The sequence below is a fragment of the Carettochelys insculpta genome, chromosome 8 (assembly GCF_033958435.1).
Source record: "Carettochelys insculpta isolate YL-2023 chromosome 8, ASM3395843v1, whole genome shotgun sequence".
NCBI classification, from domain to species: domain Eukaryota; kingdom Metazoa; phylum Chordata; order Testudines; family Carettochelyidae; genus Carettochelys; species Carettochelys insculpta.
The window spans coordinates 28069712-28094786 of NC_134144.1; the positions used below are offsets into that span (position 1 = coordinate 28069712).

Below are 25075 nucleotides of genomic sequence, written 5' to 3' on the forward strand. Positions count from 1 at the left end.
AATGGCCAATCTGGGTCATCTCCCAAGATGTGTTGGTAGTACGAGAAGCTGGACACTGTTCTTGGGAGGGAGCTAACTCTGCTCCCCAAGGCTAACTGAGGGTCTTCAGGTGGCTGTACTCAGGATTCTGGTGGAAGCTGAGAAAGGGAGCAGGAGGTGGAGACCGATGTAGGGGAGGACATCAACAGTCATCAGCAGGGGCCCGATGAATCTGATCCTGCCAGCCCAGAGCTCTTCATTACCCTCAACCTCAACCCAGTGCCCTCATCAACACCTGAAGCAAAGTCCAAAAATGGTCGAGAGAGCTCTTCTGGTGAGTGGGTTTTAAAAAACGCTACAAAAGGGTTGCAGCTGGGTTTAGGTACAGGTTTACTTTTGTAGAGCATATTTTTTAAACTTCAGCAAGTGGGTTTCAGTGCAGGCATGGTGGATCTACACTCCTTAGAACAGCTTTTTGATATTTCTGGGGATGGAGCACTTATAATTTTTGGAGATCTTCATAAAGGTGTGAGCCAGGTACTTTTATTTTTCACACAAAGTTTTTGGGGAGGCCTGATTTATTGTGGTTTCCACGATAGCACACCTGGACACTCCAGGCAACCAGTAAGTGATCCGGTATCATGGCAAATTTTCCAGCCCTGTTCACACAGTATGAGTGTATTTTCTTTTTCACTGTTATTCTTAGGAGGCTGATGTCTCTTTTTGCAACCTAGAAGAAGCACAGGAATTTTGATTAGGGTTTTCCATGCTGCTCCCTGGCCATTTAAATTTCCCAGGACTACCCTGCCACACCACATGGCTGGTGGGCTCTCTGTCTTCTCAGTCCATGCAGCTGGCAGGCTCTTCTGGCCTTCTCCCCTCCCACCATGCTGCTGGCTTTTTCCCTACAGAGGATTGATGAGGAGCCACCAAGAAGGTTTTTTCAGTGCTTTACAGTTTACAGGGATGACCTTTCTCAGCCTATCAGGAGGCTATCGGGATCAACCCTCCCCTGCACCATGAAGCTGCTGGGCTGTGCAGTATGTCCAGTGTGGACTTTCCCTGCTTTAAATGGCTTTTTCCCTACACAGGATTGATGAGGAGCTGCTGAGAAAGTGGTTTTTTTTCCTGCACTTTACAGTTTCCAGGAATGATGCCAGTCCCCCAGCCCACTATGTGGCAGGCAGGATTGATGCCTTCACCCCTCCACATGCTTTACACTTTACAGGGCTTTATTTCAAAATCCATCCCTTCATTCTTAAGCCACCAAATCTTACCATGTCTGCAATGAAATGGTCTGAATAAGTAATAGCTTCTGTTCTGCAGAGGTTGATTTACTGTCATCCTTAAGAAGCCAAAAGTGGCCTTGGAAAACAAAAGTTGCAGTGGTTGTCAAACAGACACTCTTTCATTCTATGGGTAAGCACATTGTGTCAAATTTAAAAATTGTATCTACATTTTCACCTTCACTATCTTCATCAGGCAGCGTCAAGGGAGAGACAAGGTTGCTGAGATGAAGAGAAAGAAAAGATCTATACAGGACTTTATCCTGCAACAGCTGGAGAAAGCTGACAGGGAGAGAGCCAGAGCCACTGCTAACCAAAAGTGGACACAGCAGTGATGACAGATCATGCTGCAGTGACACCAAAGCTTGCTCAAGTATGAAAAAGAAGACTTGTCAGAGCTCCTGAAGGCTGTCAGGGGGCAAACCGAGATCCTGTGTTCCATGTTGGAGCTGCAGAGGGATACCCACCGCAGGACTTATTATGTGGACTCCTCACCCTGTTGCCTGGCTTCCCCTCAATATGGCTCAATCCTCACCTTGTTGAGGTCCCCAGACACAGTGGTGGAGGGTAAGAACAGTCTTCCATTCCACCACCAAGACCCCTCCCCACTGCAAAAGTCTATTCCACCACATGTGACATCCCTTTTTACTACCCCTTAATCCTCCCCCACCTAAATAAAAATAATCTTTTTGTGAAAATCATAGCATCATTTATTGGTTCATGTGGGGTAGGGTGCAGTTGGAGATGTTTTCATAAAGGTCAAGCACACCTCATTTTGTGGGGTACAGGTGGTATCACAGTAGTTAAATTCAGCAGAATCATATGGCTGTCTGCTCATTCATAAAGCTATTTTTCAAAGCCTCCTTGATTTCCTTTGCTTCTCCATGTGCATTGGTGAATGTCCGTGTGTCTGGCTGTGCATAAGCTCTGCACATGGCATCTGCCTCTGCAGCCCAGGTTGGCATGACATTTTCCCCCTTTGAGTCACAAATGTTATGGAGAATAGGGCACGCTGCAAACCCAGTGGGGAAGTTGGTTGCGAAAGGTTTTAATGGGTCAAAAGGCACCTGAATCTGGCTTTTAAATGGCCAAAGGCACATTCCACCACCATTCTGCACTTGCTCAGCCTGTAGTTGAAGCACTCCTTGCTATAGTCCAAGATGCCAGTGTGTGGCTTCATGGGCCAAGGGAGCAGAGGGTCAGCAGGGTCTCCCAGTATCAATATGGGCCTCTCCATGTCGCCAATCTTGATTTTCTGGTCTGAGAAGAAAGTCCCATCCAGGATCCTTCTCTACAGACTTGAATTTCTAAAGGTGAGCATGTCATGCACCTTTCCCAACCATCCCACCTTGTAACTGGTGAAATTACCTTTGTGATCCACCAATGCTTACAACACCATGGAGCATGCAGTTTATGTATTCTGGGGGATGGGGGGGGGTGTGCATTCCAGCTGTTGTCCCATTGCAGTTAGGAAACCCCATGGCAGCAAAGCTGTTCTCTATGTTCTGTATATTTCTCAGAGTCATGGTCTTCCACAGCAGCTGGACACCGACTGCATTGCCTACCTGCATCACCACGGCCCCCACTGGAGATCCATACAACTTGAACTGATTTCCCACTGACCAGTAGCTGTCAGGCATTGCAAACGTCCACAGAGCAATTGCCACTCACATGTGAACTGTCAAAGCAGGTCTGATTCCGGTATCGCCGCACTTCAGGGAGGGGGACAGCAAATCACAAAGTTCCATGAAAGTGGCCTTGTGCATGCAGAAGTTCTTCACCACTGCTAGCCATCCTAGACCTCCAAAACGATGTGGTCTTACCAGTATGTGCTGGTTTCACATCTCCAGAAATGGCACTCCACTGTAAACAATGCATCTAGGGCAGCCAGCAGCCCTGCATTCCTGGTCTCCAGTTCTTCAGTATCATCATCTGAATCATCCTCCCGACTGCCTTTGTCTAAATAAATACTGCATGACGCTTTGGGAAGTGACCATAACACACTGTGCAATGGCTTTAAGCTGTTGAGGATCCATGCAAGTGCTGTGCAGCAGCATGAGCAAGGAGCAGGCTTTGGGAAAGTGGCTTCAAAAATGGCATGAAATCACTTGGGCCAGCCATTTGTTTTCCAGCAAGGGGTGGGGGTGGGCGCTTTGCACTCTGATGACATCAGACACCCACAAGCACTTGTGGCTCATTTTTTCCCCATAAGCCACTGGTACAAAAACCCAGAATGCTACAGGGCAACAAGTACTGTGGGATAGGTACCCACAATGCATTGCTCTCACAGTTGAACATAATTAAGGCAATGGAGACACACTAAGTTGACTTTCTGAACATTTGTGGACACTCAACTTCAATTTTATAAAATGTAGCACGCAAGAAGTTTGTTTTACTTTAAATTCAACTTTATATCATAATGTAAATGTAGCCTGAGACACAGCTGCAATGAAGAGCTAAACAATTATTGCAATCACTGTATTTTCATTCTTCAGAATGAACCAAAGTGTTTTTCCACTTATCTGAGGTAATGCTGCTTGCCAGGAGTAGTGTTTAAACTACATAAGGACCATATATAGAGTAATCAGTTGATGTGCTTTGGGACACATAGTTAGATAAATCCAACGAAGAACAAATTCCATGTCAGCTGCTGAATTAACAGTTGAAATATACCACTGCATTGACACAGTCCAGCTAAAAATAAGTTGTATCGCTTTAGTCAGTTGCTTTAAGTTTAAGCTTCTTTCCTATTTTAGTCTTTCATAATTAGCTTTGAGATGCTGCAAAAGTGGAAAATAAATTAAGCTGTTAAATTCTAAGTTTTACAGTTAAATGCTTATTAGTACATATTTGTTTTCTGGTGTTGCCTAATCTTCCTTTATAATTGACTCTGAGCCTTAAAAAAAAAAAGAAAGGACATCTCTTTACCTTCAGAAAGGCATCAAAAATTACCCACACAGTCCAGGCAAATTTCTGCACTGATCAGTACAGCCATGATTGGCTAAGTGAAGCAAAAAAGGGTGCTTCACAAAAACACGATTGGCCAATCACAGATTTTCTGATAATGTCAGTAGGAGACTGGACTATTGTTGTTTAAGTAGGATATGCTTAATAAACAAATTTTCCAATTTTGTTTTACTTCGGTAGTTTCACTGACAGCATACCACACACATGAGAGGTTAGTTTTTTTTTTATTGGTTTGTTTGTTTTTTAATAGCACTCACTGTTTAAGGGTTATGTTCCCACCTTGTTACCACTGAAGCTAACAGAGTATCTAAATCATCACAAAGCCCTTCAGAATAGTACTTCACCTGTCTTCCACCATGGATACATAACCCAGGCCAGCATGGTGTGGTGCTGTGTCCCCTTCTCATGGCATCTGACTCTGCCAAAGATTGATGAGTCTGCAGCAGCCTTAACTAAGAGCCTTATGGCTTTTAGCTCATGCAGGAGAGGCTCACACATTTAGTTCCCAAGATCCCAGCTTTGAGACATTGTGCAGACAACTGGGGTCTGTCAGCATTACAGATGGGCCCAATCCAGAAGTCCCCATTTATATGCCATCAAAGTCTAGATCCAGATCCAATCTTTATATCATCATCATCAATAACCGTGGACTCAGCACCCGTTGGTGTCTGATGCCTTCCTCACTATTTCCTTCCATCTTTCGCTGTCCAGTGCAGAGTGGCTTAGTTTCTGTAGATGAGCTCCACACCTATCTATTATATCATCTACCCAATCTCTGTGGGGTCTGCCTCTCCAATTCAAACCGTTCATTATGCCTAATATCAGGGTCTTTATTTTTTGTTCGTTGTTCATTCTGCAAATATGCCCAAAGAGTTGTAGCTTCCATTTTATAACCTTCTCCAGCAGGTTCTCTTTTGGCTGTATCTTTCTATATAATTCCTCACTGGTGACCTTCTGCATCCATCCTATTCTCAGAATCTTTCTACAACGCCTTTCGAATGTCAGTATTCTTCTTTTCAAATCTTTCATTATCACCCATGTCTCACATCTGTACAACATGCTGCTGAATACATATATTTTCAAGATGCTCTGTTTCATTCCTAAGCTAATCGCTTTACTTTTCCAGATCTTATCCATCGCTTTCACTATTCTAGTCACTATTTCCTTCTTAGAGTATAGATCATATGTTATGTTGCTCCCCAGCTATGTGAACTTCTCTACATTTTCTAGTTCAATACCATCGATACTGATCTTCCTTCCCATTTCTTTATCTCCAAATACCATTCTTTTTGTTTCATCAATGTTCATAATCAGTCCATACAGCTTCCCTTCTTCATTTAGCACTGCACCATTTTTGCTAGCTTCTCCTCATCTTCCTCAATGATAACTATATCATCCACAAATCTGCAAATCTCAAGTTGTTAATTCTTTTCCCATGCAAGATATCCCTACTCCCTCTTCCTTGATCTTGCCCATCGCTCTCTCCAGATGTGCGATGAAGATACTTGGCAATATAGGATCTTCTTGACTTGTACCTCTACTGGTTTTAAACTAACTTCCCAACTCTCCGCATGTTCTCAACGCTGCTTCCGCATTGATATCCTTCATCAACCGTATCAGTCTGCTATCCACTCCATATGACTCCAACATTCCCCAAGTCACTTTCTGATCTACACTGTCAAATGTCTTGTGAAAATCAACACAGCAAGTGTATATGTTCTTGTTCTTTCATTGAGCTTTCTCTGCTATCAGTGTTAGTGCCAATATCTGCTGCATGGTACTTCTATCTTTTCTGAACCCTGCTTGCTTGTCTGCTATATGTTCTTCTATCTGTGATCTTAGTCTCAGTCAGTATCATCAGCAGCACTTTGCCTAGATGACTCATTAGGGCAATCGTTCTGTAGTTCTTGCACTCCAATGTACTTCCTTTCTTGTGTATTGTCACTAGCACAGATCTTGTGCATTCCTCAAGCACTTTCCCTTCTTTCCATGCTATATTACATAGTCAGTGTGTTTCCTGAATCATGCTTTCTCCACCGTATTTGATCATCTCTCCAGGGCTCTTGTTGTTCTTTAGTCATTTCACTGCTTTTTCTACTTCCTCCTTCAAAATATTGGTCTCGCTGTCAATGCTCAGTGGAGAGATCTCTTTCAGTTCTTCAATCAGTCTCTCTGAGACACTTGGGTCCAACTGTGCTTTTTATAGATCAGTGCAATATCTCTCCCGTCACTGTACAATCTTCTCCCTGTTCGTGAGCACTTTTCGTTCTCATCTTTGATTGCCATCTGCTTCGGTTGCCATTTCCTGTTAATATTCCTAGTTGTTTTATACACCTCCCTGGTCTTACATTCACCGTAATACTTGTCTATATCTTCACATTCCTCCTCTGACCATTTCTTCTTATCCTTTCTGTCTGTTTTCCTTACCTCATTGCATTTCACCCTATATTGCTGTTCTGCCAATGCAGAAACATCTCTTCTGACTTCAGCGCTCTCTTCTCTTGAACCAACTTCAGTGTCTTCTGACTAATCCACTTCTTATTGATCTTCTTGTCTTCTGGAACAGTCTACTCAGTTGCCTCTTCTATAGCGATGGCTGTCCCTGCAACTCTCTTGTCTAAGTCTTTCTCTGTGACGATATTCTTAATCTTCTCTTTGAGCGCTGCTCTGTATGCATTCCCTGTTTCTTCCTCACATAGCCTCACCACATCTCTTCTTAAACTGTGTCTTACACTTCCTTTTGAGTATTTTCTTGATGTTTGCGATCACTAGACTGTAGTCTGAGTCTATATCTGCTCCTTGGAAAGTTCAGCACTGCTGTACTGATGTTATCCATCTTCTTCTTATCAAAATCATATCAATCGTGTTCTTGGACTTCCCACTATTCGATCCCCACGTCCACTTCCTACGGTTCTTTTGTTGGAATTTCATGTTGCAGATCACCATCTCATACTCTGTAGCAAACTGTAGTAGTTTCTCACCTCATTTGTTTCTTTCTCCATATCCAAACCTTCCCATGACTCTCTCCCAACCTTCGTTATTTGTTCCAATCTTCACATTTCAATCTCCTCCAATGATCAACACATCTTTCTTTGGTATCTCCGCCACCGTCTTTGTCAAGTCTTTATAGAATAGCCCAATCTCTTCCTCTGTACCATCCGACGTGGGTGTATACACCTGAATGACTGAGATGTTGAATGGTTTTGTTTTGAATCTTGCTACCGTCATTCTTGCACTCACCCGTTTGTATCCTGTTAACGCTCTTGTAGCTGTTTTGCTAAGAAGGACTCCAGCTCCTGCTTCATGCTTCATTTAGTTTTCTGACCAAATGACTTCGCAACCACGTGTCTCCTAATGCCATCCAACGCTTCTCTGCCAGTTCTTTTGCAGCTTAGTAAATTACCATTAAAGAGTGAGGGCAAGGTCACGACTGTTTGTAAGCAATCTCTCTTTATATAAGGAGAATCAGAGCAGGCCTTTTCAGAAAAGAAGTTGGATATTACTTATTGATATTTCGGTAGCAGAGTGCCAAGAGTATTCCATTGCATGTGAGTTCTTTGTTTAGCAATTTTTGAGCAATTCTGCTTACTAGATTACTTCCTTTGCTCTCATTCTATATATTATGATGTTTAAAAACTTTATATTAAAGAAGTGGTCAAGCTGCAAAGTCAAGCACTCAAAATTTAAGCAATGCCAAAATTATGGTTGCTTGTACAAGGTTAATTCAGTCTTCTTATAAGGATTGTTATGAATATAAATATTAGTTAATTTTATGTTCACTATTTTTCCCTAGCATCCCTTCCTCATTCAGTGCACAGGATGGATATTGCTCACCTCAGTATCCCAAAATAGCTACTCCATGTCTTTGACAAGGGCCTGATATTTCAAAATATTTTTCCAAAATAATGGACATGTTATTTTGGCATCTCTGTAGTCGTCATTAAACAGTGCCAGTTGCCAAAATAGGCTATTTCTAACTATACTTGAAGTAAGCAATGAAATTTTTGTAGCACAAATTGCATAGTTTGTTTTGAATTTAGGCTAACATTAGACGTAGCCTGAATGAGCAGCAATAGTCAGTAATCTCCTGCAAGATGTTTGGTTTAAATGATACCGCACAAGAATTCTGTGGCAGGAGAATAATAGAATCCCATTGTCCAGAGTAACACTCCATTTCCTAATCTATGAGGCCATTCTTTCTCTTCGTGCAATCCACTGCCTCATCCACTGTATGCCTTTCAACTTCTGTAATAAATGAGGCAGGAGTCAAACACACAGCAGCATACTAACTTACATATCCTGATTTATTCTCTGAGCATCTTCTTTCTGGCTTTTCCTTACCTATTGAGTGCTTAATGGTGTGTGTGTGTGTTTTCAAATTTTGTTTTTCCGTAATGTGCAACCATACTGACCATGTGGCTCTTAGCAGGGTTAGACTCTTTAGATGCACAAAACATGCTTCAGCCACTTAAGCTAACAGTAGCCAGCAGAGATTGCTATCCTCTGTTTGCGGTGGCCTTTTGGGGAAGGTGAGACATATATTTTGGCCAGTGAATTTCACAGTTATTTGCAGACAGCAAAGGAATAAAGGGTCGTATTCCAGAGTCTGAGAAGGGTGTTCTCTGATGGTTATGAGCCCTCCTGTCCCTGTTGTTCCCTTCTAGGACCTCTTCCATCCTGGCTCCTCCAGCCTTTCTTTGTCTTGGTCTCACAACCTGAGTCCCCTGCTCAACTTTTCATTCCAATTCCAGTCATCCAACCCCACCTCCCACCACTAGCTCTTCATCCACCACCATCCTGAATCTTCATCCCAACCTCCCACGCACCTTTTGGCCCCAGCTCCTCAGCCCTCTGCATTCCCTTCTGAGTCCTTTTTCCTCCTCCTAATTGCTGCCTGAGCATCAGCTGGTGTAGAGATGTCATTAAAAGAAAGCTCATTTCTCATCCCCGATGCCGAAGTTGTCCCAGGTAGTTAAGAAGAGGCTTGTTCCTGCCCTACAAACCTGTACTGAAGTATGCGTAACATGGTGGGATCATCAGAGAATTCAGACCTGAGATTTTCAGCAGCTAACAACCATGTCTAGTTCTGGTGGATTTTCACAGGTCAAATCCCTTACATCAAAGTCACCCCCATCAGGCACATTTCAAGTCCCTACTCCAAAGCATGGAGGCTCAAGAGCTTATGAGTGAGATGGTGGTTAGAACTTTTTTAACACAAGCAAAAGATGAATTTACCCTAAGTCTATTCTGAAATACCAACAGCATATTTCGCTGAGGTTTCCCCCACTTTCTAATTCCACTCCCCAACTCACAAAAAAAAATCACCGTGAGGCAAATGGATTCAGCCCAAATGGTTGAAACTGGGGAAAGGTACAAGTAATCAAAAACAGGCTTTTATAATGGGACCCATAAACACCTTAAAGTATAATACTCTTAAAATTGCTTTATTATATTTTTTTCAATGAGCCAGCCTGGTCTTGTTGTTCTTTCTCAGGCAAAACTGCCTTTAAATTCAATTAGCATTTTCTTTGTGAAAATACTATAGCATTCTGCCCTTATTCTGTATGCCTCCTCAACTGGCTGTTTTATTGCTAAGTGAAGTAACAGATGCAAACATGAATATAGGCCCCTTTGACATTACTGCATGTACCAGTTCCAAATACTTCTGAGAGAGCTGGAAAAAATAACAATGTTGTTTCACACCTTTTCAGATTATTTCACTATCTTTTTTCTTATTCATTTAATGTTATGGATTTTACTCACAAATTAATGTCTCAGATATATTACATATAACAAAGGTAAAACAATGACACATTAAAAATGTGGTCCTTATCCATATAGTAGGTAATTTAAGCAATGTCCCCTCTAATTTTTCCTCCCTGGGCAGAATAAATTTTATGTGCACAAATTCATGTGCAGATATGGAACACCAACAAACACATGTGCTCTCCACTCTTGGTAGCTGTGGGCACTCTGCTAACCAGCTGGGTGGTACCTGAATTTCTCCTGGGTAGCCATGCAAGCACTCATCTTACAGGAAACACTCTCTGTGAGGTTTTATTTTCAGTCCCCTACCCACTAGGAAGACATACATATTATGGCAAACCAAAGCAAAAGACCCTTTAGTGGTAACAGAGCCCTTTTCTCTCTATTCACTAACATCAGTGTCCTGTTGCGATACCTCTTTTACATCTAGGTCAGATGTTGCAATTTTGTACAATGATCGTTCTGTGCTTGAAAACCATCATGTGAGTGCTGCTTACAGACTTATGCAAGAGGAAGAGATGAACATCCTGGCAAACGTAACCAAAGATGACTGGAGGTAAGATCTGTTGGGACATTGAGATGAATAAATAAAACAGGCAGGTCCTTTGCACCTAATTTTGGGTAATCTGCACTTTGATCTGAGGGTAGCATTGCCAGCTCGAGACATGGTGCTGTCTGCTGTCATGGCTACAGTCTGTTTTAGCATGCTGCTACCTCTATGAGAACTAGGGCAAATTTGTCTCCTGAGGGTGGAAATTCCATCACCAACCGGAAATGTGGATATGCCCTTTGAGCTCTAGCTGCAACTGAAAAAGCCGTGGAAACGGAAGCAAGTTAGAGCATTGTAACTAAGTAGGCATTTTAAAAGATAATCGGAATTGTAATGGACATTTCACAATAACTTGAACCACAATATTATAAATGATAATTTTCAGGACTGCCTTGAGATGTTCCCATTATTAAGAATATTGCTATGGTGTACAATAGTGAATGCAGAGCAGTCTAAACACAAGCCTTCCTTTGTTTCTGATGCTATAGCTGTTATCACATAAGTATCCCTACACTGTCTGATCAGTAGCTGTGTTGTGGTGTCACTGGCAGGTGTGCTGCATCTGAACAACATTGCTTCTGTGAATGGGGTCACTAAAGACAGAGAACCAAATTCTACTTTCACTTATATCTGCACAATCCCATTGTATTGAGAGCAGGTGCATGATGTGAGTGCACAGTTTGACTCAGCATGACATAAAGCTGCAGTACTGGCCCAGACCAAAGCCTCTCTGTGTAATATTTTTATGTTTGCATATATTCTTTAATTTCTTCTTTGGAAATTGCTAGACAACTCAATTGCATGTTGCTGATTTCAGACATGGAGTATGGAAAACTGCCTTATAGCGAATCAAGGCATTAATATTTAAGGCTACGTCTACACTAGAAGCATCTGTCTACAGAAGTTACTGTCTGAAAAGCTGTTCTGGCAAAACTTGTGCCAACAGATCACATCTACATATAAAAGTGGATCAGTATTTCAATCCTCTCTGTTCATAGCTTATGTTGAAAAAACACGTTTTGCGTGTAGACACTCCATGAGTTGTGTCTGCAAAACTCTCTAGTGTAGACAAAGCCTAAGAATATAAGGAGTTAAACCCTATTGTTTTCAATCCATTAGTTTTTCTTAACTGTTGGAGCACACCTCATACATGATATTTTTTCAATCTCTATGATTGAGGCAGACAGATGAATATTTTTGACTTTATTTTTTTCTCACAGAGCACGCATACTCTCATTCATAAGCTTTAAATTATTTAAATGAATTTAGTTGTGACCAAAGACCAATAGCCTTGAAGACTAAACTTGGGCAATGAGGGTATTATTTTACCCACACTCCCTCTACCACTATATCTTAAATTTGTTCTGAGGCTCCTACCTTCTATAGTATTGAAAGGATATTTATCTGAGATCTCCCTGCTTAGACTGCAACTAAATAAAAAAAAACCACAAGCAGTCCTGTAATACCTTAAAGACTAACAAATTTATTTATTAGGTAATGAACTTTCGTGGATAAGACCCACTTCTTCAGATCTGAGTAGAAAATAAGAATCCAGAGTTTATGTCACAGGGAGAGAGGGAAGGAAGGAGGAAGAGAAGCAGAAAAAGGGGGAGGAGGGTCACCTGTCATTAATAGGAGCAGTTGAAGAAGTAAATTAAGTGGGATGGGTGCCATTCTTGTGCATGTCAAAGGTGAGGAAATTGCCCTTGTAGTGTATAAGATCTGAGACTGAATACAAAGAGCATGTTAAGGTTTTAGGGATGTAGGCTAGCCAGAAAATAACTTTCAGATGATGGTACGTTTCAGTCCCCATCTGATTGGGTCACATAATGCTGAGAGGTTCTCAATCTTTATGCATTTATTTCTTTTCATTTTTTTCATTGCTATTTTAGTCTAGATAGAAGCATGGCACACTCATTAACATGTTATCTAAGTGCCATAAGATATATAGAGTTAGAAATAGATCTATCTGAGCTGCAATGAGTAAAGGTCCAGGACTCAGTGCTTCCCAGAACTTTGGGTCACCAAGGACCAGACCAGTCTCCAACATAAATCGGTGCAATCTGGAAATCACTTAATTCACACCCAGCTGTCCCCATCAGATGCCACACTAGCAGTCTGGGATGAACAGGACTCTGCATCCCAGCCACTCCTACTTCCTTAGGTGGCTGGAGTGAGAGGAACTAGGAATAGAATAGGAATCCCTATGACACTTGAGGATTCCCCAGAAGCATGTGTGGTGGGTATGAGAAGTAAGAGGAGAAGTGCCTTTCCTGAGTCTTAGTGCTCAGCCCCTCCCCTCTTCTTATTTCTAGCCTCACCATGCCCGAAGGCTCCCGTAGCTGTCTGTTCCAGCTTGCAGATTGGTGACCCTTCTCCCAGAGAGAATCTGTAACTGAAAAATGAAAAGCCTTCCTGCTTGCCAAATCTATTAGCATAACACTGAACCTGTGACCGAGCCATTAATTGATAATGAAACCATTTAAAAGCCATGTACCAATCCTAAAGTTACTGACAAAACTGGTTGTGTTTCATGGTGTTTACAGGATCTTAGTTTAGAATTTGCTTTAAACAGTCCGTTAGTTTGTTGCTGAAGATTACAAAATCATGTCTTTAAAAATCCAGTGTAGATTTTTAGACGTACAATCTGAATATTCAACTTTTAGCCTTAAATGCTTGGATCTTCAGACATATAGTTTTTAAATACATTCTTCAAAAGACCACCCTTATCTAAAATACCTAATTAATTAAATATATCTTAGTAAGGTACTGATTTTGGTGGAGAGTTATCTTAAAATTAGTTCATCAAACAGTCACAAGTAAAAGGGAAACTCATTAGTCCAGCTATCTGGAAGAAAAGGAAAGGGTTATTTAAGGGATCTCTTCAGCAGGAGGGGTCGGAGGGGCTGGGGGTTAGTAAAAGGAGAGCAGGAATGGACAGAAAGGACAGGAAGACTTTGAAAGCAAGTTTTTGTGCTATAGGTTGAGCACTAAGACCCAGTGAAAGTATTGCCTTCTCTTGCTTCTTGTACCCTACCCTGACTCCTTGGTAAATCTGTACATGTATTTCTAAAATGTACTTTTCTACCAACACTTTCCTTCCTTTTTATGCTGAATTTGTCTCCTTTATGTTCTGTCTCTTTAAGAACAATGGTGTGCTCTTTTAGAACTTGTTTAGCTGCTCTCCAACTGTGCTTGCCTTTGCTTTTGAAATTCTTTTCATTGTGATCTATTCAGTATTTCCTGGAGCAATTTATTGTAGTGGTGCTTTAGGGTAGATATTTGTGCCAGAAATTCTTTGTATGAACTGGTTGCACAGGCCCAGGTTCTGCATTCTGTTATACTCATGTAACCCACTTGAAGTCAGCCAAGTTGCATGGCAGCTGTAGGGGGCAGAAATGCGACCCTTTTAGTATAACACATTTTGTTTAATAGCATCAGGAAGCCTAATGATTACACGTAGGTAGGTATCACTAATTGTGAAGGCTTCCAAAAATTCTGCTAAGACATCGCCAATATTCACACATAAATAAATGGATTTACTTTAGCTAAAGTAGGGCACCCAATTCTTTATGGCTACCTCTACACAACAGCCCTGTTTCAAAAGGGCTGTTCCAAAATAACACAACCACATGCAAAATGCATTTCTAAATAGCACCCAGCTATTCTGAAATAACGTTTCCAGCTCCATAGTGCTATTTCAAAACTAGTGCCATTGAAGCCCATTATATTCCTCAGGAGATGAGGTTTGCCAGAATTGAAATAACGCACCTGCGATTTCAAATTTATTTTGAAATAGCGCGTGAGTCATTTAGACACTGCAAAAGTTATTTTTCAATAACTACTGTTATTTCAAGAAAACTTGGCCATGTAGACATAGCCTATTTGGTCATACAGAGCAGCATTTGATCCCGCTAATCACTATCCTTCTTCTTCCACCTGAGGCTCTGCCTCTAGCCCCTCCTCTTTTGTGAAGACCCCACCCTGGTCACCTTCTTCCCCACAGGGGCCTGTCCTGGCTGGAAGTCAGAGCCAAGGTGTGGTAAAAACCTTCCAGGCTGCCCACCTGTCCTAGGCAGAGGGCTAGGGTGCTCTAAAGGCCCCTCCAGCCTGTGTTCTGACCCCCCTGGATGTGCTGTCCAAGACCAAGATTCCCTGGGTGGTTTTTACCATGGCTTCTGGACTTTGTCAGCAGTATGGCCTTGGGAAGATGGTGAGCAGTGGATGAGGCCACATGAGAAGCAGGCTAAGACTCATTCAGCCCCTTCCCTCCACCAGGAAGAGGCTAAGAGGCTGGTGCTGCTCCTGAATCTTGGTTGGGTGCAGACCAGAGTTGCAGGGAATCTGGGACAAATTCTGTCCTGCAGTCATTCAGCTCAGAACTGGGACTTGAACTTCACATTTTGAAACTGCCTTGCCCAGTTTGGGGTGAGTGATAACCTTAGTGTCAAAAGCTTGATGAAAGTGAGTGTCAGATCTTTTCTAATGTTCACCTGTGAGATCAGTTATGGTACTGCATAGCCGCGTCTACACGTGCACGCTACTTCGAAGTAGCGGCGCCAACTTCAAAATAGCGCCCGTCACGGCTACACGTGTTGGGTGCTATTTCGAAGTTAACATCGACGTTAGGTGGTGAGATGTCGAAGTCGCTAACCCCATGAGGGGATGGGAATAGCGCCCTACTTCGACGTTCAACGTCGAAGTAGGGAACGTGTAGTCATTGCGCGTCCCGCAACATCGAAATTGCGGGGTCCTCCATGGCGGCCATCAGCTGAGGGGTTGAGAGATGCTCTCTCCAGCCCCTGAGCTCAATGGTGGCCGTGTGGAGTGGCCCCTTAAAGCTCCCCGCCCCCTCCCTTCCTGTGCAGGAAGCTGAGAGAACGTGCAGGCGGCAGCCCAGACACGCAGCCAGCCTGCACGCCCCTCAGCCAGCTACAGACACCCACCCAGCTGAGATGGCCGCACGGCAGCCCCCCAGCGCCCCCCGGGGACCCCCCCCAAGGGGAGCCAGGGCTCCCAGCCCAGCAGCCAGGCGGGGAAGCGGCAGTGGGGCCCCTCCTGGATGGAGGCCGAGCTTCAGGACCTGCTTGGACTCTGGAGTGAGGAGGAGGTGCTCCAGGTAATGGGGAGCAAGAGGCAGAACGCGGATGCGTTCACTTAGCTGGCCGAGGGCATGGCCGCCTGGGGTCACCCTGCCTGCACTCCGGACCATGTCCAGAGTAAAGTGAAGGAGCTGCGGCAGGGTTACACCCGGGCCCGGGATGCGGCCGGCCGATCTGGGGCCGCCCCCGTCACTTGCCCCTTTTACAGGGAGCTCAGGGACATCCTGGGCCCCCGGCACACCTCCTCCCCTCCGGCCACTCTTGATACCTCGGCTGAGGAGCCCCAGCAGGCCCCAGAGGCAGAGTCCGCCCCGGAGGCAAGCCCCGCACCCCGGGGGCCCCCCCAGGAGCCCACCCCCGGGGCACTGGAGGAGGAGGAGGAGGAGAGGGACTCCTCCTCCAGTGACACCGGCCTCCACATCATCCTCCCATCCAGGAGCTCCAGCCGGGCGTCCGCCCACCGGGTGTCCCCCAACCGTGGGAGTGGACCGTCAGGTATGTGCCCCCCCCAGTGCACACCCCCGGGGTTGAGGGGCGGGGGTAATAGATATGACCAGGGCCCTCCACATGCCCAGATGACCATGGCCCCAAGGACAGCAGTGGCATGTCCCTCAGAAGAGTGCATCAGCCCCTGCCCCCACAACATGACAGTGCCATGCCCCATCCCCAGGGCTTGGGGGAGCGGAACCTGTAGGGTCCCCCGGGGGAAGGGGGTGGGACACCCAGCAGCAGCAGCAGCAGCAGCAGCAGCAGCAGCAGCAGCAGCATGTGATGGAGTGGGGGGAGTGCAAATACGAGACTCAGGCTAGATATGAGAAACAAGCTGAATAGCTCCCAGTGGCTAAGGATGATCCTGGGGCTACAACTGGCAGGTAACACCTCTGCCCTGAACAAAGAGGAGGGAGGAGCCGAGCTGGATTTGACTGGGGGGCGGCAATTAGAGGCTAGGGGAAGGGAGAGCTAGAAGGCAGCCAGCCTGAGGAGGGGGAAAGCTACACCCCAGAGGGGCACCCCTCGGGGTCTTCTCCCCAGGACGGGTTGGAAGGACCGTCTCTGACTGCTGTACTGTCGCTTCTGTGAGAAACTGGGCATCTGTTGCCTAATAAACCTCCTGTCGTACCTGCTGAGTGAGTGAGAGTCACTCCTGCCAGCGGATGGGGTGCAGTGCAGGGGGACCCCTGAACCTCATCGCAGCAGCATCTCCCGGGGACGTGGATGGGGAACCTGCAGCAGAGGGGTGGGGGGACAAGGGCCATGGCTTGGGGCCCACACTAACGGCTGTCTCCACTCTTCTTCCCCCCGTCCTGTGTTCCGCAGCTGCACCATCAGAAGGACCGGAGAGCGTCGGCGAGGCGTCAGTGGTCCCGGAAAGCCCTCCGGGGCCATCACTCCAGGCCAGCCCCTCGGCAGAGGACCGACTGGCCCCACGGCTCCACTGTCGGCAGCTGGGGGTCGCCAAGCAGCGGCTGCGGGTGGAGGAACGCCGCCTCCAGCTGTAGGAGTGGGCGCTGGCCTGGCACCAGGAGGCATGGGGGGCCTACATGCGGACCCTCAACTGCATCGCGGACTCCCTGGCCCCCGAGGCTGCACCGGCCGCCGCAGCGCCTGCCCTGCCTGCTCCACCTGATGCTCCACCTGCTGCTCCAGCTGCTGCACCATCCGCCATCGCACCGCCACCCGCCACTGAGGGCCATTCCGCCAAGGGGGACCTGGGGCCAGCTGACACTTGCCAGCTGTATCTCCTGGTCCGCCCGGCCCCCGGCCAGCCCCGGCCAGGGCTGCGGCCGAGGCAGGGATCCCAGCCGCGCCCCCCCAGCGCTGGACTGTAGGGGCGTGGGGCCCAGGACGTGCCCCCCCCCTTGTATATATTCCCCCCAGTTTATTGATATTTTGTTTTGAATAGTTTGTATATTTGACCCGTTACTATGCTGATCCTTACCCCCCCATGTAAATAGTTCTCCCCTTCCTTGTCTTCCCCTTTCATGTTATCCCTGTTTTTATAATGTATATATATTTATCAGTTAGATTTCCCCTGTATATAGTTAGTTTGTCTTGTCCATAATATTAATAATAATAATAATAATAAGAGTTCTAGTAAAGATGTTTGAGTTGACAAACAACTGTCTGCTTTTATTTTTGCAAGAAAAGTGGGGGGGTGTGCTCTTGGGTGCTCTGTGGTGTGGGCATAGGGGCAGGGAGTGTTGTGGAGGATGGGGGGGTGCAGTGGGGGGTCTGCTAGTGTTCACCCCGCGGCCTCATCGAAGTGGGCCCGCAGGGCCTCCCGGACCCGGGTCCCTTCAGGGTCCACCTGGCGACAGGGAGCAGCAAGGGGCTGCACATCGGCCCTGCCGGCCTCCACAGCCCAGCCCTGAAAGAAGGCCTCCCCCTTGCTCTCCACCAGGTTGTGTAGGGCGCTGCACGCACCCACAATCTGGGGGATGTTGGTGGGGCCCGCATCAAGGCGGGTGAGGAGACACCTCCAGCGCCCTTTGAGGCGGCCAAATGTGCGCTCCACCACCTGGCACTGGTTGAAGCTCTCCTGTCTGGCAGACAGATGGCCCGTGTACGGGTGCATGAGCCAGGGCCAGAGGTGGTGTCCCCCACAGGGATCTCCCGCTGGGGGATGTAGGTCCACGCCTCCAGCCGGGATCACAGGCCCGAGTTCTGGAATACCTGGGCGTCGTGGGTGCTGCCAGGCCAGCCCACATAAATGTCCAGGAAACGGCCCCGGCTGTCCACCTGTCTACTGAGTGGTAGCCCTTCCTGTTTATGTAGCATCCTCCACTGTGTTCCGGGGCACGGATGGGGATGTGAGTCCCATCCAGAGCCCCGAAGCAATTGGGGAAGCCCAGGGTGGCAAAGCCTGCGATGGCGGCATCTGGGTCCCCGAGCCTCACGAGCCTGTGGAGGAGCAGGGCGTTGATGGTGCGGACGACCTGCAGGGGAAGCACATGGGAGAGCACCAATGAGGGGTGTGCAGGGTGTGTGTGGCCCTCCCCTGCCAGGGCTGCCTCCCCCACCTCCCCCTGTGTGTCCTCTTACCTCCATGAAGACAGCCCCGACGGTGGCCTTGCTGACACCAAACTGCTGGCCCACGGATTGGTAGCTGTCTGGAGTGGCCAGCTTCCAGACAGTGATGCCAACCCGTTTCTCGACGCTGAGGGCATGCCGCATGGCGGTGTCCTGGTGCCTCAGTGCAGGGGTAAGCCACTGGCATAGCTCCAGAAATGTCTGCTGGCTCATCCGAAAGTTCTGGAGCCAGCAGTCGTCGTCCCACTCTCCGAGCACCAACCGCTCCCACCAGTTGGTTCTGGTGGGGTAGCTCCACAGCTGGCGGCATGTGCGGCGGGGTGCTGCAGGGTTGGGGGTTGAGTCCTCCTCCCCTGCGGGCAGCTCCTCCTCTGTGGCAAGGAGGTGCTCAGCTGCCTCCTGCATGGCATTGAGCAGGGCGAACACTGCTCCTGCAGGGGCGGCTGTGTGGACCTCTGGCTGCTGCTGTTGCTGCTGCTGCTGCTGGTGCTGGGGGTCCATGACTGCATCGCTCGAGGTGTGCGTGCCTATGGCTCTGCAAACCGCGTGGTGTGCAGGCTGCATGTGTCTGGGAGGGGCCCTTTAAGGGAGCGGCTAGCTGTTGCCCCGGAAGCGCTAGTCCGCCCTGTGACCCTGTCTGCAGCTGTTCCTGGCACCCTTATTTCGATGTGTGCTACTTTGGCGTGTAGACGTTCCCTTGCAGCGCCTATTTTGATGTGGTGCTGCCCAACGTCGGCGTTGAACGTCCACGTTGCCAGCCCTGGAGGACATGTAGACGTTATTCATCAAAATAGCCTATTTCGATGTTGCTACATGTCCTCCAGGGCTGGCAACGTTGACGTTCAACGCCGACGAAATAAGCTACTTCGATGTAGCGTTCAAGTGTAGACGTAGCTGATGTGAGCAGAACTTCCCTACTTGAGGTGAGGGGGCAGAATGGAGTGTGTCTGATATCTCCTGGATGGTGAGTAGCAGTGAGTCAAATAGCATGTTTCTTCTGATGATGGTGGATTGGCGTGAGCTCCACTGTCCCTTCTGCTTCCAATTCTTGACTGGCGCTGGCAGACAGAACCAAATAGATAAATATAGCCGCAGATTAGTCACATCTTCTCCTTCTCTTGGAGTTCTACAACTGGGGCCAGCAATATTAGGGTGCAGGAAAATCAATAGAATTATTGCAGTTTCATACATGTGACTGGAGTCAGAATTGGATTCACTGACTTTGGTGAGATTGAAACCTCTGTGAGTAAAATTTTCTTCTGTGAACAGTGCAGGGCACAGTAATTAGAGTCCCCTATATTTTGTTTCTGATTACTCTTAAAAGTGAGCTCAAGAATTGAAAGCTCAAAGGAAAGAAATCTGTAGAAACATGGTATAGAAATTTTTTCAAGTTTGCGTTAAGTTTTTTCATTCCTGTTCCTCCGCTCTCCCTCCGCACTCCCGCCCCAGAAAACTCTTTCTAATATAGACCCCTCAGTTTCCATGCAACATCTATTTCTTACAAAAATTGGCTTTCTTAATTTGAAGGATACAAGTTCAAAGCAGAGTGCAGAAAAGAAGTTGGAATGCAAGTTAATTAGTGTCCTATCACAAAGTCAGACAGGATTGCCATGGCCGCGTGTCATTATCTGAATAGCAAAGAGAGGCCTGAGTCTCCACTCAGTTACACGAGTCCAAAGGTATAGTAAATACACAGAGTCAACAAGTTACATCAGTTTAAAACTACTGTGGAAGGAGCTCAATGTCCAAATGCATAATAAATCTTCTGAACAGAATTATAATTAACTCCAGTCTTTACAGCATAAAGCTGAGTTCAGATTTGCCAAGAATTCCAGATGTTTTTCATAGAAGAAAAGCTGTTCTTGCTTTCTCAATCCTCACTCTTACCTCACCATCGGTGCGCCCCCTCTTCATAGATGATGCTGCCCATGCTTGTGAAGACCTCAACTTTTTGCAGCACCCTGCTGCCAAGTATGACTGGCTCTGTGCTATGCATGTTGATTTTCAAGGTCTTAGTTTTTCCCTTGGGGATGTTCAAGCCCCTGTAGCTGAGATGTTGGTAAGGTCTGACATATTGTCTTGCATCTGTTGGTGGCTGTGTGATGGAAGTGCCAGATCATAAGTGAAGTCCAGGTCATCCAGCTGGGTCCACAATGTCCACTGGATCCCATTTCTTTTCCCATTTCTTCATGACCCAGTCTATCACCAGGAGAAAAAGGAATGGTGACAACAAGTAGCCTTGTCAAATTGGAATTATAAGGAAATCAGAACTCAGACTAAGATCAGGTTATTCAACTCCAAAGTCAAACCAGTTCTACTGCATGGAGCAGAAAGTTGGAGATCGACAAAGAGGACTGACTGTCAGAAAAAATCCAGATGTTTATCAATAATTGCCTCCCTGAAATCCTCTGGATTCACTGGCTATATACCGTCAACATCCAAGACTGTGGCAACTAACTCACTAACTTCCTGCTGAGGAAGAAATAAGGAAGAGAAGATGGCAATGGATTGGAGGTACCCTTAGAAAATCAAGCACCAGTATCACAAGGTAAGCCATAAGTTGGAACCCACAAGGAAAAAGGAAACACCTGAAGGCAGACACTAATAAGACAGGCTACACCTGGTCAGAACTGGAAAAGATTGCCCAGGATGCTGGTGAATGGTTGTCAATGGCCTGTTGCTCCACGTGGAGAAGTGGAAGAGGCTGACTACTACAACTTAAAACATAAACATAGAATTTTGCACTAATGTTTATCAAGGTTTATTCTAGAACCTCCTGCGTACAACATTTTACTCATAGACTCAGACTATTTAATGGGACATAACCATCATGATCATATAGTCTGACCACCTCTATTTTGCAGACCACAGAACCTCACCCACTCAGTCCTGTATTGACATGCCATTGTAGGGATGTCATATCATACTCTATCTCAGGACTGTGGAAACTGGGAGGAGGTGCAAATTTAAAAAGGGAGGCACAGCACGATCGGCTCTCCCCACCCCAAGGGGGCCTCCTGCTGCCTCCCTGCAGCCTCTGTCAGCTCAGCTGCCACGTGCAGTGATGCTTCCCTCCACAGTCTCTGCCATTGACATAAGGTCAGCTTAATCAGTCCCCTCCCAACCCCACGCAGGGGACTCTGCAGCCTCCAAGCAGCTTCCTAAGGGTCCGCTATCCCCTGGGAGCACTGGAATCATTTCCAGTCTCCTCTGCGTCTCCTAGCCTGAGCAGTTGGGAGGCACATGCGGCAGAGGCAGCTGAGTGGGGGTAAGAAATGTGAGCTTCTACTGGGATAGCCCCTTTGTTCAGCTTCCCCAGCAAGTTCAGGCTTTTTTTTTAAAAGTGCAGTTATATTGATCTTCTGTTTTATTCTTTTGTTTAAATTTGCTTGGGAATTCTGAAAAACAGGGTGGGGGTAAGTGTGTTCTTTAAACAGCAAGGAGCTGGGTTTTCCACACCCTTCCCCCAAAGCTAGAGAGTGGCATGGGCTCTTGAGACAGCAAGATAATGAGTGTTTATATATACATAAAGAACTCTCTAGCTCATTAAAAATTTTGAAATATGTTACCATTTTTGTTTCATATTCACATTTATATACTGATTAATAATTGTTTTACATTCTACATACCTATTTTCTTATATGTGCTGGAAGATTTTTTTTCATATGAACCTAACTGAAATTTCTATTGGTTTGGATTTTATTAGGCAGGTTGGGGGCCCCTGGCTAATTGCAAGGACAAAAAGGGGGTCTCCAACTTAAGAAGGTTGCTCTATTTGTTTTTGATTTAATTGATGTTGTTTTGCAGCTGTGAGTTCCCACTGAAAAGCCTGATACTGGGACCCTTCCTAAACTTCATTATCAATGATTAGCCGTAGAATCCAAGGTCTCAGTATTACAGGGAAAGGGATCTTAAGATCAGAGAAGTATGTGTAAGGATGCGTGCTTCATAAACACACATTTAAAGTTAGGCGTTTTCCTTTACATCCTCCTAGCTCCCCAGTGCCATCACAACCCACCCCCAATTGTCTCACCCCTGAGGAATGTGGCCTGCGAAATTAACAGGGGGCCTGGACACTGAAATGGTACAGCAGCACTGCTCCACTTGGCTCTGGGAGAGGGAGGGAGGGAGGGGGTGCAGTACCGTGGTCCAGGTGGTTCTAAAGGTGGAGTACCCTAGGTGTTGCCCCTTCTGCCTTTGGCCTTGCCCCATCCCACGGGCGCAGAATTGGGCCCCCTCCTGCTTTGCCCTGGGGCCCGCAGTGGCTGTGAGCCCTGCCGCTGACAGCAGGTATTCCCCCCTTTTACTGGTGGCAGTGGGAAGTAGAGTGCTCCGGTGGGTGTGGGAGGCAATCCCATCCCTTTCCCCAAGTCCCCTCTCCTGGGTGACATGGCTGGAGGTCAGGGGAGCAGCCTAAGCTGGAGCTGAGGCACCCTGATTCCCACCCCCGGATCCCCTGCTGCTGCTGGTAAGTACAGGAACCAGCCCAACCCCTTGCTATGGATGTCAGCCCCCCGATAGTTCCCTGAGCTGCCCTTAGTGGGATGGGAGAGGCTGCCCTGAACTGTCCTATAAATAAGGCAGCTCTTTAGCTCCCTTTAACCTTAATGGATCATGTAAACAGCATGTTAGAAAAAGTCAGTGAATGAGGATGCACTTGATTCTAAATCAGTGCTCACAAGCGATGGCAATTATTTCTGTTATATTTGCATGTATTTGTGTGTTTATTTAATGGAGAGTTGACAGAAAAACCTTTGTCTTTGACAGAAGTATGTACAATCTGTAGGTAAAATGAGCTGTTCTAACTTATGGCAGGCTGTAATGGTGCTAAACTAGTGAGGTTTGGGACACAGGTACTGTTCTGATCAAAGTTGAAAAAAGGGGAAAAAAGTAAAAAGGAGCTTTAAATAGCCTGAATTCCTAACATTTCAAACTTGACACTTTCTGGTTTTCTAAATGGCTCTTCAGCCTTCCAGCTAATTTTATAGTTGTATCTTCTTAACATAAATTTGGAAGCTTATATTAGCCTATTGTTGTAGTGGTCCAATGGTCTGATTGGTTTCCTCTCTTTATGAATCAGATGATCCTAGTACTGGGGCGAAATGAACAGAAGAGTTATAGCAGTATTACACTTCATTGTAGTTTACGCACTAAAAAGGAGGGATCACAAAACACCACAATTCTAAAATAATTGCTGAGTGGTTTTGTGAAGTTTGTTGCTTCCACAGACTCCCCTTAAGGACATAGGGTTCCAAGTGTTAATCCTCTCTTGAACAGCTTTTTTTCATTAGAAAAGTGTTCACTTTGGTTTAGAAAGTTACGAATTAATTGCTTGAACATTCATTACATTTTAAGCAACTGTTCAATAAATAGAATAAATTAATTGTGGTTAGTACCTTTGCTTTGCTTGCTTTCAGGGAACTGCGTAGCCTGGTGATTGAGATGGTCTTATCAACAGATATGTCAGGACATTTCCAGCAAATTAAAGCAATGCGACATACTCTGCAGCAGACAGAAGGGTACGTTATTTTTCCTTTGTTTTCTGTGGAAGATTTTAAATGAGCTCATGCACGAGAAAAGACTTCAAATAGTTGTTTTTGTTCTGCGATAATTGGAGCGTGTTCTTGATTTGACAGGATAGACAAAGCCAAAGCCATGTCTTTGATTCTACATGCAGCTGATATAAGCCATCCAGCAAAATGCTGGGAACTGCACTACCGGTGGACAACAGCACTGATGGAAGAATTTTTTCGACAGGTGCCGTTTTTCAAAATACGTTAACATAGTTAAAATATAAGTTACATTGTAAATTATTTTATAATTTCACCTGCAAGAATGCTATCGGTTATAATTTAATAGAGTCATCAGAATTGTGCTTGGCTTTACTCTCAGGAGTATTCCCACTGATTCAGCACAACTACTCAGCGAGTAAGATGAACATGATGTTTATTACTATCTATTTCAGCTGATGGCAGGCTCCAAAGTATTAGCTTCTTTTCTTCTCTCAATGGTATTGTAATTTGTCAAGCTGATTTCACTCTTTAGACAAGGATCTGTATACACTCTGAACTAAAAAGAGACATCAGGTAGGAGGGAGTACCTGGATGTGTGAAGGATGTGTGTTCAGCAAAGAAGGCAGATGAATGTTGTATCCATATCATATTACATAAGCGTCCCATTATTCTGAGCTAGTGCATATCTCATAAAAGTATGATGGAATTTTCCTTTCAGGCCTTGTGAAAGCCTGATCCAAAGTCCACTCGAGTCAATTGGAATCTTTCTCTGGATAATGTGGCCATAATTTTGGAATTGGACACAGTGACACAGCAACGGGGCAGTATTTCTGCACAAAAAACAAATGAAGTTTTTTTTTAAAAATGTGAGGTATAGTGCTA

The 25075-nt window shown here is 45.8% G+C and overlaps 1 protein-coding gene across 1 annotated transcript in view; it reads left to right on the forward strand.

Annotated features, from left to right (window-relative positions):
- PDE1A (phosphodiesterase 1A) overlaps nt 1-25075 on the forward strand; it is a 130950-nt gene that overhangs the window by 72300 nt on the left and 33575 nt on the right. The window contains exons 7-9 of the mRNA XM_075001747.1: nt 10429-10554; nt 24098-24199; nt 24317-24437. Of these exons, the coding sequence (XP_074857848.1) occupies nt 10429-10554; nt 24098-24199; nt 24317-24437 (349 nt within the window). The remainder of the gene's footprint in view (nt 1-10428; nt 10555-24097; nt 24200-24316; nt 24438-25075) is intronic.